The 18724-nt window shown below is 43.3% G+C and overlaps 1 protein-coding gene across 1 annotated transcript; it reads right to left on the minus strand.

Moving 5' to 3' along the window:
• Positions 1-4344: 4344 nt before the first annotated feature.
• Positions 4345-12644, minus strand: Glrx (glutaredoxin). The gene is made up of 3 exons (XM_047556633.1): positions 12355-12644; positions 6839-6958; positions 4345-5359 (listed from the first exon to the last, which is right to left on the minus strand). The coding sequence occupies exons 1-2, from the start codon at positions 12559-12561 to the stop codon at positions 6845-6847; spliced, it is 321 nt and encodes a 106-aa protein (XP_047412589.1). The 5' UTR covers positions 12562-12644; the 3' UTR covers positions 4345-5359; positions 6839-6844.
• Positions 12645-18724: the final 6080 nt, after the last annotated feature.

Genomic DNA, 18724 nt, shown 5'->3' on the forward strand with positions numbered 1-18724 from the left:
TCACTCCTCAAATTCCTATAAAGTGGGATTTCTCTTCTGCCAACTGGGAGAAGGGTAGGGAATGTTTAAGGAATGGCTTTGCAACTTCTGCTCCTTCCCTTATTTGTAGGTGGAAGAGGGGGATGCCTCTGGTTAGATTGACAGTCTATCAGCTACTGGGCCACATCTTAACCAAGAGGCAGGGGACACAGCCTCCAAAGTGGTATAAAGTTTCCCTATCCCCTCTCTAGCCTGCTACAAGCCCCCCGGATGGGGAGTAGGACCTGCACCCCTGCTTGGTGTTCCTGATCTGTCTGGGAATGTCCACTGTCCTCCCATTCTGGAGGCAGCCTGTAGCCCATTGTCATTTTCCGCCTTCTCTCTGGTGCTCTCCAATCATACAGTACCTGTCTGGCGAGGTTAACAGGGATCCTCTCTATAAGAACTGGGCAAGGACACCCAGGGTCACTTCACATACCCACTCTTTCCACACATTGGTAAATTCTAAATGTGTCACAGGGTTCAGCTGAGTTCTTTGCTTCTGCCTTCCCAGGAGTTGCTGGTCCCCATTCCACACCTCTGGTTAGAACCCAGGACAGATTGCATTAATCATCATACCCAGTTCTCTAGGATGACCTTCAGGAACAACGAGAGACAGTTCAATCCCCACCTTATAAATGGCTTGCAATTTTAAGTATGAAGTATTCCAGGTTTCATAAGGCACAGGGGAGAGAAATAAGAAGGCTTAGCTGCAGCTGTCCTGAGGCTAGAACCCAGCTGACGAGGGAGGATCCTGTGTGGGTGGGAAGGTCCACTAGGGATAAAACCCAAACTCACCATGAGCACCTTCATTGACTCCCCTTGTCCTGTCTTTTCTCCACTTCCCTCCTTCAGCTCTGCATAGCTCATCAGAAAAGTTGTCTGGGGACAGGAAATATAAACCTGCCTATAAATATAGACCCACATTTAAGTATCAGTTGTGCTTCAAGGGATGAAGACAGAATTCTCTTCCACTGATGAGCAAGATTGAATTCTGCCCCTTTAAACATTCAGTGTACTTAATAACAATGATATTAATATAAGAAAGGATTTTTTTTTTTTTTTTTTTTTGGGTGCTGGGGATCGAACCCAGGGCCTTGTGCTTACAAGGCAAGCACTCTACCAACTGAGCTATCTCCCCAGCCCCAAGAAAAGGCTTTTAAGTAAAATATCTTGGGAGCCCAGTTCTAGAAAATATTTCCCAGGACTGGAGAATGATTATTATGAAGTAGCAAATTAGGGAGCACAGCTTTCTCTCACAAGTCAATGTCAAAATAATGGCCTAATGATATTCACTGGGATTTACACAGTGTGGTCTGGGCTACACAGGCACATTTATCACCCTAGCTGTTGTTTCCCAGAAGGGCCATCTTCAGACAGCCTTGTACTAGGAGGAATGGCTGTCAAGAGTCCAGCACAAGGAGCCAAACTGGAAGCAGTGGAAAGAAAGTAGCTATTAGAGTAAGACATTCGCAGAAGATCTAAAGTAAAAAGCAAGAAAGTGGCTATACATATTTTTTGTTGCTTTTTCTCTGTCCACTCCTTGTGCCAATCATTCATTGCACTTTGGATGACAGTCTTTTCTATCCTTGTGTATGTCACAGAATTACTCAGCAGAAAACAAAAGGTGACTGGAGAGCCTGCACTTTGCCTAGGAAGTTGCCAAGTCCCTTTCCCCTGCTTGTCAGACAGAACCCTGCCAAGGAAGCCCAACTCCCAACTCTGACACTGCAGAAACTGAGTAGCTTAAAAGAAAAGATAAACAGTTAGGGGACCTCCCAATGGTATGACCAGATTCATGCCTGATCATTCTTTAATTCATCCATTCAGACCCCCAACAGGTATTTATCAAGTACCTACTCTCTGCCACAGTCTTCTCCATGCCATGGATACAGCATCAATTAAAACGGGATTTGTTCCTTGACTTCAAGGAGCTTACATTCTAATAAAGGTCAGTGAACAAGTAAGTAAATTATGACTTTTTGGGGGGGAGGGGTATGGGGGCTTGAACCTGAGGGCACTCAACCACTGAGCCACATCCCCAGCCCTATTTTGTATTTTATTTAGAGACAGGGTCTCACTGAGTTGCTTCAGGCCCTGCTAAATTGCTGAGGCTGGCTTTGAATTTGAAATTCTCTTGCCTCAGTCTCCTGAGCTGCTGGAATTACAGGTGTGCAGCACCACACCCAGCAATTATATAGCATTTACTAGGTGATAAATGTGAGAAAAATAAACAAGGAAGAGGAGTAGAAATGCTAGGGAGAGAGGAGAGCAGGGTGTTCTATTTTACATGGGATGATGTGGGAGCCCTTGCTGAGAAGGTGACATATGAATAAAGACTCTAACCATGGTGAAGCCCATTGGCTGACAAGCCCAATTCAGGCTCACAAATCTTCCAACCAGTTTCTTAGTGCCTGCTCCCTTCTTCTTTTTTTTTTTTTTTTTTTTTTTTTTTTTTTAACACCATGGGGTTGCACAGTCTGACTTTGAACTTCTGGGCTCAGGCAATTCTCTTGCCCCAGTTTGCAGAGTAACTGGGATTTTAAATGTTGTGTCTTCACACTGGGTTTAGTGCCTGATTCTTAAATATTTATAGACATCCAGATCTGCAGACATTTGAGGAAGACTTTCAAATGTAAAACAAACATAAAATAAGGGCCCAGAGGGAAGAGACTAAGACAGAGAAAAACCTATATAATCTTTTTCACATCCATTCTTGGCCTGCCTTGCACTTATCACACACCTGACCAGTGAAGTGGGTGTGGGTGTGCTTTGATAGACTTTGGAAAGCTAGAGGTGGGCCCTGCTGAGTTTATGAACAAAAAATTCAGAGCTGTCCACTCCCATTGACCATATTTTGGGGGGACACCCAATATCTGGTTCACACCATAGCCTCCCAGCCATGGGGTGCCGTTTCTAAGGACTTGCTCAGGGTCTCTCTGACTTCCCCAGAGGCAGCTCTGATGAACTTCCTGGGAGGCAGATGCTGGCCCACGACTCTTGTCAGTCTTCAGCATATCTTTTCTTGGCAGTGTTCATCACGGTTGTGGTAATAGTGTCCTTTCTTTACATAGCAGGGTGGTGTTGCTATTGCTCTTCAGAATTAAAACATTGTAGGAAGTAAAAAATATGAACATTAGAAGAATTACAGCAAAATGAACCAGTGGTTGCCTCTGGGGCGGGGTGGGGTGATACTTTGGGAGGGGCACATACTCAGTATCTTAGAGACACTCTATATAGGTGCTTTACTCTTAACCTGGAAGTTAGATAATAGGTGCTAAAGAGAACTGAACATTCCATTCACTCTTGTATATATCTACTACATTTTATGATCTTGTTTTTGTATTTTTAATGTTACTGGGGATTGAACCAGGGGCACTCTAACCACTGAGCTACATTCTCAGCCCTTTTGGTTATTTTTGAGAGAGGGTCTCACTGAGTACCTGGAATTACAGGCAAGCGCCACCACTCCTGGTTCATTTTACAATAATTTTAAATAGGCTTAAATACCCACAAAAACTGAAAAATGTATGACATGGAATGAGGTTTGTGAGGATTGCACAAGGAAAGTCTTTTAGTACTATTTAGCATTTTAAACCATGTGCATGTATTGCCTTGATAGAATAGAGCTTCTATGCTAGAAAATGAATTTACAGAGGTGGAAATTCACCTTGCCTTTGTGCATTTCTGAATCTGTCAAGAGACCAATAGAGATGACTGACTGCAATACAGCCCGAAAAGAATTATAAAGGACCTAAAATACCAGGGCTTCTGGACTACAAAGGAAAAAGCAATGGCATATTTGGTTAAAAGGCATGAAGATCAGAGGAGAAACAGTCTATAAATCAGGCCTTGAGGGAAGAGGAGTGTGACACAGAACAAAGAAGAAAGGGCACCTCTTCACACAAGGAGCAAGGCACAGGAGTGTCAATGAAAGTACAGGTTAGTATAGGACCAGTGCCTAAGTCCAGAGAGGCATTCATAGTGTTGTGCAGTGTGGAACCTGCACAGTCATTCATAGCAGTCTTGGCTGAATGAAGCAACTAAGACCCACGTTGGAAAAATCAGGAGTACAAGGCTAATAGGTAGGAAATGGAAAAACTACATATGAAATGAAAAAGATGATTACTGAACCCCCCAAATTATTCACTAAGCTAGTACTGACACATTTGTCATTTCAATATGAAATTTAAAAATCTTTACTTGTTAATGAGTGACAGCAGCACATGTCTTTATACTGGCATGAATAAAACTGAGTGTATTTCACATTAATACTATTCCTTAAAGTCTTGAGAACATGGAAGAGATCTGGATAAAAAGCCAGTAGACAGCTGTATGTACATCTTTATTAGAAATTAACCATTCCCACTAGATACCACAGAAGGAAATTAACAATCTTGCAATTCTAGAACAGACAAACTTCAGTTATAGGAGTCTTAAATTTCCAATGTGTGTGTGTTGGGGGGTAGTTATTTAGGACAGTGTTTTTCAAAATTTGGTTCCTTTCAGATATGCTTTTGGGATTGTTTGGGACAAACTTGGGATATAGGTTCTCTATGCTAATGTTTTACATTTTATATTTTAATTTTGCTGGAATCTAAATCCAATGATTGCACAGTTGTTCAGGATGATCTGGAACCATCTTATCTAGTGCGGTCGCATTTGCCTCTTTGCCCTGCTGCCTCTATTCATGTGACCCTGGTGAAGACCAACCCGATGCTCAACTTTTCCTCATAGGTTCTCAAATTGGGTCCTCAGGCCCTTTCAGAATCGTGCAATGTTTCCAATGAGATCTGTGAGATGGCAAGGTGAGAACAGTGGCCCAGAGCAGTGACCCTCAAAGTGGGATAGGGTGGGGTAGGTTTGAAAAAACACAAAATACCCATTGATTTCATAATACAAATTGCATAAAGTCATGTTCAGCAAAATAATTTCAACTGATGGGAAATGGCAGAATACCAACTGTAGATTCATCCTTGGGGCATCTGGATATGTAAGGTTGGTTGAGAAACACTGGCTTGGAGGTAGAGGCATGCTGGCACACAGAGAACAGTTAATAAGAAACACGTGCTAAAGAGAAAAACATCTTTTGGGTCAGTGCATACTAAACCAAAACTTGTCATGGTTTTCTGGAACCCAAAGGACCAATCCAGAAGAAACCCAAGATGATCCATCAATCTTCTTGGCCCTATGGTTAGGGACAAGTTGGTCCACTTTTTAAAACTGAGGCAAAAGAAGAAAAATCCATTTGTGGTTGAAAATCCCATCCACCAGGAAATGCTGTCATCTTGTGTGCTTCCATTCAGCTCTCCAGGGGGACATCAGTGTGGTATCTGCTCCACTAGGAAATAAACAATGAATTGGATCTTCTTGGAAAGCCAGTTTCCCTCATTTCCCTTCTCATGACCAAACCACTTCCTCTTGCTGTTTAAACACAGTTATGGATGGCCTTGGGATGAAGTTGGCAGCAAAATAGGAATAGCACAGAATGCTAAGGGACAAGGATGATACAAAGACTCCCGACTATGAAGACTCTAATCCTGCTCCAAGATTGAGGGAATTGGGGAAATGTTACTTCCATTCTTCATCTTAGCCTAACTGCTGAACGTGCTCCAGAAGAGCAAATATTTGGAATCACTAATTGGGCTTTTAGTGCTTAAGAACCTGGCATGAAACCAGAAAGCTAACCCAGAGGGACAGCACTCATTTACTCTGACGAAGTCATATGGTATGATTGGAAGATGTATCATATCGATTATTTTACTTCAGGGGATTCAGTTGAATTTTTTCAGGATTAACCCCACTTCTGCTGCTATTCCGTGTAACCATCACAAATTACACACACTCACCGCCCGAGGGAAAAGTTATTAATTGGTGAGGAATAAATCACCTCAAAGATCATTTTGGTTAAAGAACCATTCATTTCTCCCATGACAAAAGAAACTTTGAAGTCTTTCTGCTTATGAGTCAGTGGAACTGGACTGTAGAAGTTTGCTAGCACTGGTAGTGCTGGGGGAGAGAGCTGCTCATTAGACACCTGGTTTCTTCCCAAACAGCTCTTCATCCCTGGTTTTTCCAACAAGTCAAAGATCTCTGTTAGGTTACAGATTTTACAAAATTTGCTTTGGTGTTGGAGAAGCCAATCAGACTGAGTCAGTTTGCCATGTGAACACAGATAAGCAAAAATTACCTCCATTCACATCACACGTCGAAAAAATCCAAACTGCTTACCATGGCCCGTGTGCTCAGTCCCTGCCCACAGTTCTCACTCCTCCACCTGACTGCCAGCTCCTCAGCCTGCTCTGGCTTTCTTTCAGTTCCTTGAACATGCTTACCTGTCAGCGTCAGAGCCTTCTGCATGGGCTATGCCCTCTGCCTGGCAAGCTCTGCTCCGTCATGGCTGTCTGGTCCACCACGAAGGGTCCTCCTTCACCCTCGCTGAGTGTGTTCCCCTCCCTCTGGCATGTTCTATCACATCATTCTATTTGTTTCAGGAATTATTTACCTACTCGTTTGTGATCTATCTACCTCTCTAGAATATAGGCTCCTTGTTATCTTTTTTTGAGTATCTCTGTGTTTAGCACAGTGTCTGGCACATGGTAAGCCCTCAATAAATATTTGTTAAATGAAGTTTGAGTGAAACAGTTTCTCCCATTGATACAATTCATCTCTTTGTAAAATGTGAAATTCATAAATATGTTGCAGTTCCTCAAATCACTAAGTCATTTTCCCTTAGCGTGAATGCCTTCTTATAGCATAAGACTTAGCAGTAGAATTTGCCTCCCAGTGTCCCAGGCCTAGTGTTTAGCCTGCCACTCACCTGTAACTACTGCAGAGCTCCGATCTGCTTCAGCCGCGTCAGCAGTTCCCCATTCTGTTGCATAGTTATTAGATCACTGCATCCACCTATACAATCTGTACCAATGAAGACCCGAGGTACCTATAAAAAAAATAATAATCCAGGAAAGTTATTAATAATCTAGGAAAGTCATTATAATATAATAAGGAAATGATGATATTTTATCCTTTCAAAATCTTCCCCTGATCCTAAGGTTTTCAAACGACTTTAAAACCTCCTCCTCAATAGTCTTTTAGGAACTGTTATAAGGGCAAAATTATTCATTAATGTTTTTAAGTCAGAATATTTTTCAAACAGAATATGCTGTTTATGTGATTGTTCAGCTTGTTAAAGGGATTTAAATTTTTCATTCTACAGAAACATGTTTCAGGGAAAGAATTTTAACTGGCTGTAGCCAGACCACCCTGACTGCAATCTGGTTCTCTGAAGCTGGGACCACACCTGAGACCTCAAGCTGAGCCAGGGCAACCAGGAGGGCTTTCATTTCTAAACAGAGCTGGAAACTATTTACATTAGGTCTCTGTCTCTAATTTTGGGGTTTATGGTTTTGGGTTTACACACAGTCATCTCTCTGTGTTGTTAAAACAGGTTGTCCCCTGTCCTTAACCAGGGGACATTGTAGTGGTGTCTGAGTCTCTTTAAATCCCTGGTCCATCATAAGATGTTTAAATGCTGCAGCTCTGGGATCAAGGACATTCTTCTGGTTTGGTTTCACTTCTGGTAGGAGTGGGTGGCCCAAGGAGAGCCAGACATTATACCTGCTGAATGGGTTTCTTTCCAGTCACTCCCTCTCCCTCCCTGCCAATAGATACAAGCACATTTCAGAATTCTAGGAGGATTTTAGAATCCGGAGGGAGAAGAAAGTCCTGGCTCTGAACCCAGGCAGCTTCCATCCCAGAGTGTCACACCAAGGCTAACTGGCAGTGAAGACATAAGCACCATGTAGGTTGCCAAAGTGCTTGGAAGGCAGGTCTGGGCGGGGAGGGCACAAGAACATACTAGGCAGAGAGATGGGAGAGGAGTTAGGCAGAGAGTAGTGATAGTATTTCATCTTCCTCAGAAAGCATAATTAGAGTGAATTGCTTAAAGAGTGAGAAGCATGGGCTGGAGTTGTAGCTCAGTGGTAGAGCATTTGCCTAGCATGTGTGAGGCACTGGGTTCAATGCTCAGCACTACATAAAAATAAATAAAGGTATTGTGTTCATCTACAACTAAAAGTAAAATTTTAAGAAAAAGTGAGAATGATGAGAAAAAGGGCAGAATTACTGTAAATTCTTATAGTATTCTTATTAAAAACTGGATCTGAATGGAAGTTGCTAAAAACTAAAAATAAATACTGTACAGTTATTGGGCACGGTGGTGCTTGCCTGTAATCTCAGGGACTTGGGAGGCCAAGGCTGGAAGATCTCAAGTTCAAGACCAGCCTGAGCAACTTTGTGAGACCCAGTCTCAAAATAAAATAAAAAGGGCTGGCAGTATAGCCCAGTGGTAGAGCATTTGCCTAGCATGAACAAGGCTCTGCATTCAGTACCCAATAGTACCCAGCATCACAAATAAATAAACCACCACCATCTACTGTGCCCCCAGAATAAGGGAAAACCCAGAGGACTTGTTCTGGTCCTGGCTTGCCTAGTAACCTCCCTGCTCAGACTCAGAAGATCCATCCACCATGTGATATGTCGGGAGGCCTCACAGTGGGAAGTACCAGCAACACAAAATGGTTTTGTCAAATGAGAGCAGGAAAGATAAGGCGGAAAACCTAGGGTTTCCTCTGAATCCTGAACATTGCTTCAGAGAAAATAAAACTCCCACTCAACATTTCTGGGGCCATTCAGCTTCTTCCTTCCCAGAAACATGTGACTGTGGGTCAGTTGTAGCAGTAAACAGAATTCTAATGTCATCCTGATGTCACTCTGCTGCAGAGCTCCTTCTGTTGAAAGCATTGACTGAATAAAAACCATCTGAGATTTACACAGGCAGCCTTCTATTCATTCTTGAACTTTTTTTTTTTTTTTTTTTTTTTTTTTTTTTTTTTTTTTTTTTTTTTTTTTTTTAAGAATTGAGCAATCCTCACCACTCCTACAGATTGCCAAATCATCACCTTTGACCAGGTGTTGACCTCAGGTTTGGAGTTACAGCAGCAGGCAGGAAGGACCTGAGGACCAAGGAGTTCTCTTCAGGAAGTGGGTTCTCCCACTTCACCTTGCATCACAATAGTGTAAGGGCTTGTTAAAATGCAGATTTGCACTCTCCCCACCCCGCCAATTTCTAATTCAGGATATCTGTGTTGTGGCTCAAAGAATTTTCACTTCTAAGGAGTTCCCAGGTGCTGCAGCTGTTCCAGTGATTTGCAAACCATTGTTTTACATTGAGGGGCCATTTATTCCTCCCAGGGTAACCTGGGCTTTGAAAACCCACAGCCCTACGGCTGCCTCCAGTTGCCCCGCCCTGAAACCGGAGCAGGCTGTCCCTGGGGTGGAGTTTTGTGCGCACCATCTGGCAAAGAGCTGGTTTGCCTGAGAGTGGAAAGGCCCCTATGCCCTGCCCCCACTCTCCAGCCCAGGCAACAGAAAAACCACCTTCAATCACACGGATGAACAGGAAGGGGCACAGAGTGGTAATACAGGAAACACAGAGGCACTGTTGATTCAGCTGGGGAAAGAGGAGCACACACCCTCTGCCACTTCCCCTCCTGCCCTTCCCCCTCCTTGGAGGAACTTGAGTCTGTTCCTGTCCTGGAGAGAAAGGAAACTGTCACTATAACAGTAAGTTTGGTGATAGGGGGGCCTATACTGCTAGAGTAGCTTTTCCCAACCCAGGCAGCACCATCAACACTTGAGAGTTAACTCAGATGCAGCTACTCAAATCTATTTCCCAGTACTCTTCACTTCCTTGACCTCCTCCTTGGCATAAGCCTCCATTTCTTACCTGAATTACTGCTGTAGCCTTCAAATATCCCAGTTTCAAGCTCCACCCTGGCCCTCCCACAGCCTCTTCTCCCCACAGCTGCCAGAGTGACCCCTTCAAAACTGAGTCAGATCAAATGACTCATCTGAAACTCGCTAGTAGCATCTCATTCCATCCAATACAACCACAGTTCATACAATATGGTTTAGACCTTCCTAGCCTATCTCCCAGCATCTCCTCTGGCTCTTTTAACTCATCGTGCTCTAGCCATACTGGCCTTCTTTCTAGTCCATTAACCTGCCAGTCACAGGACCTTTGTACTTTCCATGCCCCTGCCTGCCATTCCTTTCTCCTCAACCTTCTATAAAGATATATTCAAATGTTCACCTCTCAGTCGGGCCCAATAATGGCTCCATTTAAAACTCAGCTATCTACTTCTTTCTATTTAATTTTTCTTTATAGCCATTCACTTACCTCAACAATTCTATTATATTTATTGTCTTCCCTAATTGAATGCAAGTTCAAAAAGGCAGAAGTTTCCCCACCCCCACGGCTGTATTCCTGATGTCAAGAAAATGATCTGGTACATGATAGATGCTTAAAAATATTTCTTATATCCAGTAAAAGCAGCCTTTTAAATATGAAGGGAAAACAAGTTTTCTCAGACAAATGGAAATTTGGGGAATTTGTTGCCAATAATCTTGCCTTGCAAGACGTGGCCAAAGAAGTTCTTCAGGAAGAAGGAAAATGAGATGGACCAGAAGAACTCAATTCTCGTGAAGAAGGGAGGAGCATTAGAGAATGCCCAAGCGAAGGCTCTGATCTAGGGACTGTGGCCATCCCAAAACCAAAGCAGGTATCTCCAAGCACACAGCGCGATTGAAGGCCTGTTTCAGTAATCAAGTCCTGCTGAGCTTTGACTACATACACAACAACCTAGGTCATTAAGGATAACTAAGACAGCAACTACTCTCATGTGTTCAATCTCCTTGAATATAAACACTTCACTGTTGAGGATCAGGAAACAAACAGCTTTGAAGGATTTGTTTTCCCTTTAGAGGAATGCATTCTGGACTCAAGAACCTGTGAAAACTATTTTCTAAATGCTAAATCCAAAAGATGACTACAAAAAAATATTGTTGCTTTACAAAGAAGTGGAAAAAAAAATGTTAAATGAGTACATGAAGAAGTTTGCTTTTTTTCTGCTGAAGAATATATGCTGCCAGACATAAAAAGGTAGTTCCCAAACTTTGTTCCAAATTGGAATCACCTAAGTATCTTTCAAACTATTGATGCCTGCCCCAGCTGCCTCCACTTCCGACATTGTGATATTTTCGGTATGGAGTGTGACTTGGGCATACGGATCCTTTTAGAACTTCCCCAGGTGATTCTATTGGTCACCAAAGTCCAGGAGCCACAGGATGAGAGGGATTCAGGGCAGGAGACCCTGCAGGAGCCCATGGTTGTTTGTAGGGTCCCTTTCTTCTCAGGGACCTGGCCCTGTGCTTCTAAGCCACAGTGACCCTCCAGTCATCAAATCTGCTCCAGAACCTCAACTCAGAGCAGCAAGGTAACATAACGTTTTTCTGTACAATGCTAATTTTTGATTGGAGAGAAGGGGAGAAACCTCCTCCCCTACTTTATACTCATAGCCCAGAGAAAACCCTGTCAGTGAAACTAAAACTAAAATAGGTATGTCCTTCTGCCAACACTGTTTCAGAATGTGGCTCCTGAAAGGGAATTTTGGTGAGCTGGTGGGACATCTCACCCCTCCCAGAACCAAAAATTGTTTGGCGGCTTCTGCCAAGTGCTAAGGAGTGGGAGGCCTTTCAGAGATGAGTAGTTCTCAGAGGGTCCCACGGTAAATTTGTAGCAAGGGGACTTTGAGGTCACCCACTGTAGTCTTGCAGCTGGGATCGTTGAGGAACTGAGATGTGGTGACTTGCAGGGATCACAAAGCAAGCCATTGTGAGAGCCAGGACAGAACTCTGGCAGGCCTAAAAATATCCCATAATTAACTTAGAGCGAGGGGAAGTAAAGGGGCATTAGATATTTTTCTAGTGGGAGGAGTTTGATAAGGAAGAATGAGCAAATTAAAGAAAGCCCAGAAAAAAGATCAAAGGACAGCGAATCTCACTTGGCCAAGTGTAAACAGAAGGAAGAGCGCCCATAATTCCATGTCTGATAACAGAAATGTGCAGATCGCAGTGGCTTCTTCCCCCCACTCCAGCCCCAGCGGAAAACTGTCAGTTCAAGGCAATGCTTAAAACAAAGCCTCCACATAAGTCCTTGGTGACTCCCGCCGAGCAGCTGGGCCCACAGCCCTGACAGCACACTCAGCTGGGCTCCCGGCTCTTCTGAGGGGACCCTCGGCTGCTGTCCAGCTGTCCATTCAAGTGACCAGCGTCTTTCCTCAGGCTCCCTCCCCCACATCCCGCAAAGCCCTCTGGATGCCTTGAAGGACAGAGAACTAGCTGGCAGTGTTCTAGAAAAGGCACTGGCATACGTTCATAGCCCTGACAAGAAAGAACGAACCGGGACTCTTTTAAAACGGAACCCCACACACTTACCGTTCTCGCGCCTGTGAGCTGTTGCAAATAATCTTGAATCTCATTTGTGTCACTGGTGGCTGTGATATCGACAAATTCCAGCAGCCCTTGTTTGAAGGGCAATTGACTGAGGATCTCTTGGGTCTTTCTGCAGTAGGGGCAGGTGGGCTTGATGAACACAACGACCTTCCCGGGCTGGATTTTGCCATTCACAAACTCCTGAGCCATGCTGACAGGTTGCAGTCTCCTCGGGAGGAATCCTCAATTGCAGGTATTGCTTTGGGTGTTAAACTACGGCCCAGCCAGCTGGCTCCCTTTTAATAAGGAACCTCCCTGGAGGAGGAGTTTGCCTGATTGTGAGCTTCAGTTTTAAAGGGACAGCCCCAAAGTCATTTCAGCCCGGTATGATTCACTGGTTAGTGTGCCTATGAATGCACGCTTGCTATTCAGGCATTAGTAGCTATGACCAGTATGTCTTTGTTCTCCTCCAACCCATCACGAGTGTATGCCCTTTAGCAGGAATCAGAATTAAGTCACACTCTGGGGGAGCATAAAATGCACAGCCCAGCCTTGGGGAGGGCTGAGGAGGCAGCGACCTCTTAGAGCAAAGTTTTTGTTTTCCCTCTTGGAGATATGATTGGTTTTTAAAATGGAAATGGAGTCATTCAAGGAACTGAAAGCTTTGACACCATTTAGAGGAAGCTGAATTGAAACAGTGACTTTGCACTGTGTGGAAATTGCTTGTGGATGTTTTTCTTAGCTTGTATTTCAGATGTTTGTTGTGACTGCTTTAATGGAATTCGTTTTCAGCATTTTAAAAATCTGGAGAGTAGGGGTGGGGATGTGGGTCAGTAGTGGAGCGTTTGCCTAGCATGCATGAGGTCTCTGGTTTGATCCCCAGCGCCACACACACAAAAATAAATAAATAAAACGAGATTTCGCAAAAGAATCCGGACTTGCAACTTCTCTAAAGTCAGATTGGACAAAATTGAGCTGCTTTCTTCCGTGGCAGCAGCTGTAGATGAGTAGCTGTGGTGCCCTTTGGCTCCAGTTTGTCACGGGTTCCACCTGGCAGGACGGCCTTTGAGACACCTGCTTCACCCCATCAGCATTTGAGTTGGTGACCCTTAATAGCAGTTCAATAAGGGTAAATTCCATCACAACCCCTAACTTCAAACTCTAGATCAAACGAGGGTCTTTTCTCTTTGGCCCTGCGACCTTGGGTGCTGTTTGTGAGTAGGTAGGTGTGGTGTAATAACTCAGCTGCAATATCCACCACAAGGGTTATGCATGACAGCGGAGGAGGCAGTGATGGCAGGACTAGGAGATCTTTTGCTCTTCCCAGTATGCCTGTTCTCCGTACTGGGCAGAGCAAAGTCTTCTCCTAGGTCTCTTTCAGATCCCCTCCAGTGTGGGGTAAGTCATCAAAGAAAAAAATATCACCTTTAAAATTGAATCGTCCTTTTCTCAAAAAAGTTTTATGTTGAGCATTGATCTCCAGGATATATAAAGAACTCAAAAAAACTTAATGCCCACCACCCAAACAAACAAATAACACAATCAATAAATGGGCTAAGGAACTGAACTGACACTTCACAGAAGAAATACAATTGATCAACAAATATTTGAAAAAATATTCAACATCTCTAGCAATTAAATGCAAATCAAAACTACACTGAGATTCCATCTCACTCCAGTCAGAATGGCAATTATCAAGAATACAAGCAACAATAAATGTTGGCAAGGATGTGGGGAAAAAGGTACACTCGTTCATTGCTGGTGGGACTGAAAATTGGTGCAACCACTATGGAAAGTAATATGGAGATTCCTCAGAAAACTTGGAATGGAACCATCATTTGACCCAATTATCCCACTCCTTAGGTTTATACCCAAAGGATTTAAAATCAGCATACCACAGTGATGCAGTCACATCAATGTTTATGGCAGCTCAATTCACAATAGCTGAACTATGGAACCAACCTAAGTACCCTTCAACAAATGAATGGATAAAGAAATTGTGGTATATGTGCACAATGGAATATTATTTAGCCTTAAAGAAGAATGAAATTATGGCATTTGACGGTAAATGAATGGTACTAGAGAATAACATGCTAAGCGAAATAAGTCAATCCCAAAGAACCAAAAGCAGAATGTTTTCTCTGATAAGAGGATGCTGACTAAATAATGGGGGTAGGTAGGGAAGAATAGAGGTACTGTGGATTAGATAGAAGGGAATGAAAGGAGGAGAAGAGGTGTGGGGGCAGGAAGGATAGTAGGATGAATCAGACATTATTACTTTATGTGCATATATGATTACATGATTGGTGTAACTCTACATCATGTACAACCTGAAGAATAAGAATTTATACTCCATTTATGTATGATGTGTCAAAATGCATTCTATTGTCATGTATAACTAATTAGAACAACAACAAAAAAGTTTTATGTTGAAACCAGAATATCTTAAAAGAGTCAGGACCGGGAACGCAGCTGGGAGGTCACCATCGTCACAGGGTCAAATCCCAAGCATTTTATGATAGAATGGGAGAAAATTCACTCCCAGAAGTAGTTTTCTTCTGTTGCTCTAGTTGCTACTAAAATTTAAGTGGAAAATGAGATTCTGCGTTCCAGAGAGGGAGCTAATAGAGAGCTCTGTCAACAACAGAAGTGTGGTAGGACTGAGACTTCCCCACCTGTAGCTTCTCTTCCCTGCATAATAACCTGGGTGGAAGAGTCTGTGTCTCCCTTCTTCCTTCATTTCAGCCAGGCCTGTGGGTTTTCAGAACCTTTGGGGCTGCTTGTATTCATGGGGCTCATGGTTTTCAATCAGCCTTGTACCTGACTATCCTCTGGAGCCTTTCCCTCCATAGTGTCTGTTATGGGTCTCTGCCTTCCTGACACCTCTTTCTCCTCTGCAAGTTCAGTTCTCTCCCTTGCTAAAAACCACTGCACTAGCACCACCTTTTATTTCTTGCTTTCCTGTCTCTGCCCTTTCATGAAAATTGCTGTTAGGTTTGCATCTGTAATTTACTTACTTCCTCTTCTTTCCTCATTTTGTTGCAATTTGACCTCCTTATCTCTGCTGAAACTCCTCTGCATTGCTAAGTTAACTTGTAGTTGGTATCCTGATTGAGCCTAACCCAGAAGCTAGGCATTTGGGGGAACTGGTGGTACACATTCCCAAATAACCTGTCTGTACAGGGCCAACTGGGGACTGGGGTAACTGGGGCAGAGGCTAGATATGGAAGATTCTATTGTCTGCCCCACAGCTTAGTCCCAGGGACGTGTCCGAAGTCATATGACAGATGGCCACAGGTACAAGCTGAAGAAGGTGTTTTCCTGAGATACTATGTGAGACCTGGGAGATGAGATAGTAAAGAGGGAGGTGTTGTCTCCATTTCTCAGAAAACCCTGTGACTTGTGCTCAGTAAGAAATTCAAGCATAGGATCCTCTATTGCTTAGGCAGGAAGGCTGGTAACTGGGGCAGCAGCAGAGCTGCTGAGACCCCAGGGGCATTTCAGTGGGAGTCACAGCTGGTGGCAGGGTGTGGGGTGGGGGATGTTACAGGTAGGACCAACCTCAAGAGCTGTTGACAAAAAGCATGTGTGTGTATGTGTGAAGGAGCACAAATGGGCTTTCCCCCAGCCCCTTCTAGAAACGCTTATTAGAAAATAAGGGTGCTTTTTAGGGAGAGGTAGTTCTGCTATGGCATATGGTTGACCGTGAGCTAGAGATCTATGGGAAATATGTGCTATTACTATTAGCATGATCTCATCTGTATCCACAGGTTGATAAAGGCTGCAAAAATTGACCACAGATGAATGTTTTACAGACTTTTTTTTTTTTTTTTTTTTTTTTTTTTTTACCTGCTTACTTTGCAGGATTTGACTCTGCTGATCACTGTCTCCTCCAATGTCCCCAATACCAGTTGCAAAGGGATCGAATTTATTCTTCTTGTATATCTGGATATTCTGTCTCAATCTCTTTCTCAAGAATTTTGCCTCCACCAATGGTATATTCTGAGTTTGATCTTCTTACACAGTGTTAGTGTCCTCCTTGAAAGATCTAACCACCACACATGGTGGTTCCAGCTCTCACCTTTGTGCTGATGAGTATCACATTCATTTTTCTTGTCTGGACCTCTCTCCTGAGTCTCAGGAATGCATTGCCCCACCTGAGTTTCCTCAGGCCTCTCCACCTCACAGAGACCAAACTGAAGCCACCCTCCCCTCTTTCCATACCTGCTGATCCTCCTGCATGTACCAAGTTGTCATCTACCCTGTTGACGGGGGTGGAAAACTGGAGGCATCTTTACTGCCCTCTGCCTTTCCTTAGGTAGAAGGGCCAAGCACTCACAGGTTTGCCTTCTAAGTCCTTCCCCAGTCTGAATGCCTGCCTGTTCCTGTGGGTCCAGCCTTCATGGTTCTTCACTGGATCTTCTTACTTCCACCCTGGCCCCAGAACCCACTATACACTATTCCTTGGCAATCTTTTTTTTTTTTTTTTTTTTTAAGAATATGAAAGTTTTATTGAATGCAATGCATCATTTTTGGAATAACCAATATAAACCTCAATAAGCGGTGTGAAATTAGAACAAAAATCTTTAAAAGAAATCACTCTTTACAAACTGCTCTACCTGTTTTTTATGATCTTTCCTCACAGGAAAAATGGGACTCTCATTTTATTCTATAATTTTCTATTTTCCTTTTGAAAACAGATCTTGCTAAGAAGGGTTTCTTCTATTTTTATTGGTTATACATGACAGTGGAGTCCATTTTTGATGTAATTATTCAGGCATGGAATATATCTTATTCTAATTAGGAACCATTCTTGTGGATGTACACCATGGTGAGGTTCACCGTGGTGTATTTATATGTGTACACAGGAAAATTACATCAGATTCATTCCATTGTCTTTCCTTTTCCTATTCCCTCCTCCCTTTTCTTCCTTCCTCCTTGTCTAATCTACTGAATTTCTACCCCCTTCCCACTTTATCGTAGGTTAACTTCCACATATTGTATTGATGGGCAATCTTTAAAAATGCAAATTCTATCATGTTCTCTCTCTCTTTTTCTTTTTCTCTTTTTGGTACTGGCATCTTAACTCAGAGACTCTACCATGGAATTACGTCCCCAATTCTTTCCATTTTTAAATTTTGAGACAGGGTCTTGAACAAGCTGGCTTGGAACTTGTGCTTCTTCTGCCTCAACCTCTTGAGATGCTGGGATTAGAGGTGTGTGCCCCCACTCCCAGCTGTTCTTTCTTAAAAGACTTCCAAGCTTCTCCAGGACAAAATTCAGGTTCCCTAAGGGATGTGGCCCTGCAGATTGGTCCTCCCTGCACCCCTTGCCGTACCCCTGCCTTTCCCCACCTTCTCTGTTCCTGAGTTTTGTGGACTGAGTCATTGCTGTGCTCCTGCCATCCAAGCCTTCCCCACCTGGGACCTGCTGTTCCTGTGCCCTGAGTGCCCTTCTCTCCCACTCCTGTGTGCTAACTCCTGCTGGTCCAAGGGGATCTAGATGCAGATTGGGCATTAGCACCTCTGTAAAGTTCCTCAGAGCACACAGCTCTTTCCCCACTCAGTTGGATGACCCCCTCTAAGCTCAAGTGATATACCAAACATGGACTCGGCAAATGTCTTCTTCTTTTGTCAGTTTCTTGAGGCAATAAATTTAAAAAAAAAAAAAACAAAAAAAAAAAAACAAAAAAAACAAAACAAAACAGAACAAAAACCTTTTCATCCTTGCATTATTGGAGCCCAACCAATGGTGCTGTTCCACCCACACATGTATCCATCCACACATCCAACAGTTGTAAATCCACTGCTCTGGGCAGACACAAAAATATTCATATACAGTTCCAGTACTTAAGTATTTATAATTTAATGGGAGATATAGATCTGGAAAATGAACACAAGTGTTAATAAGTATTCTGGGTGATACATATGGGCACTAAAATAGTGTGGCCAATGCACCTGGAGGGGTTAGGGAAAGAGCCCATGGAAAGGAACGAGGTTGAATCTTGAGCCCTACAAGGTGTATTTTAATCATGGATAGATTTTCAGTTTAGGGGTTGATCAATTGATGTCTGTGTGACACAGTAACACACAGTATTGTCCCAAGTAACAATAATTTGCTAAATGCAGGGGAATCCCAAAAAGGCTGTAAGGAGTGACAGGAATGCTTTGGGGCAGGCAAAGCTTGTAGCATCCCCCCAAGCTCACTCTGGGACCATTTCCAACTTAAAACACATGAAGATTCTGGTTTGTGGCCTGTTTTTAGAGTCCAATCCTGTTTGAAGCTTCCTCCAGCCATCTCCAGATTTGACCACAGTGACCCACAGTCTGACTCTAAGGATCTCTTTGGACAGCCTGTTTCCTCACTTTCCACC

Source organism: Sciurus carolinensis, chromosome 6 (assembly GCF_902686445.1).
Source record: "Sciurus carolinensis chromosome 6, mSciCar1.2, whole genome shotgun sequence".
NCBI classification, from domain to species: domain Eukaryota; kingdom Metazoa; phylum Chordata; class Mammalia; order Rodentia; family Sciuridae; genus Sciurus; species Sciurus carolinensis.

Bases quoted from the DNA above. Each gene is read 5' to 3' on its own strand.
- Glrx (XM_047556633.1), bottom strand. From the start codon at position 12,561: ATGGCTCAGGAGTTTGTGAATGGCAAAATCCAGCCCGGGAAGGTCGTT. The intron at 6,959-12,354 runs GTAAGTGTGTGG...TTTTTTTTATAG, and splicing joins AGCTCACAGGCGCGAGAACG to GTACCTCGGGTCTTCATTGG.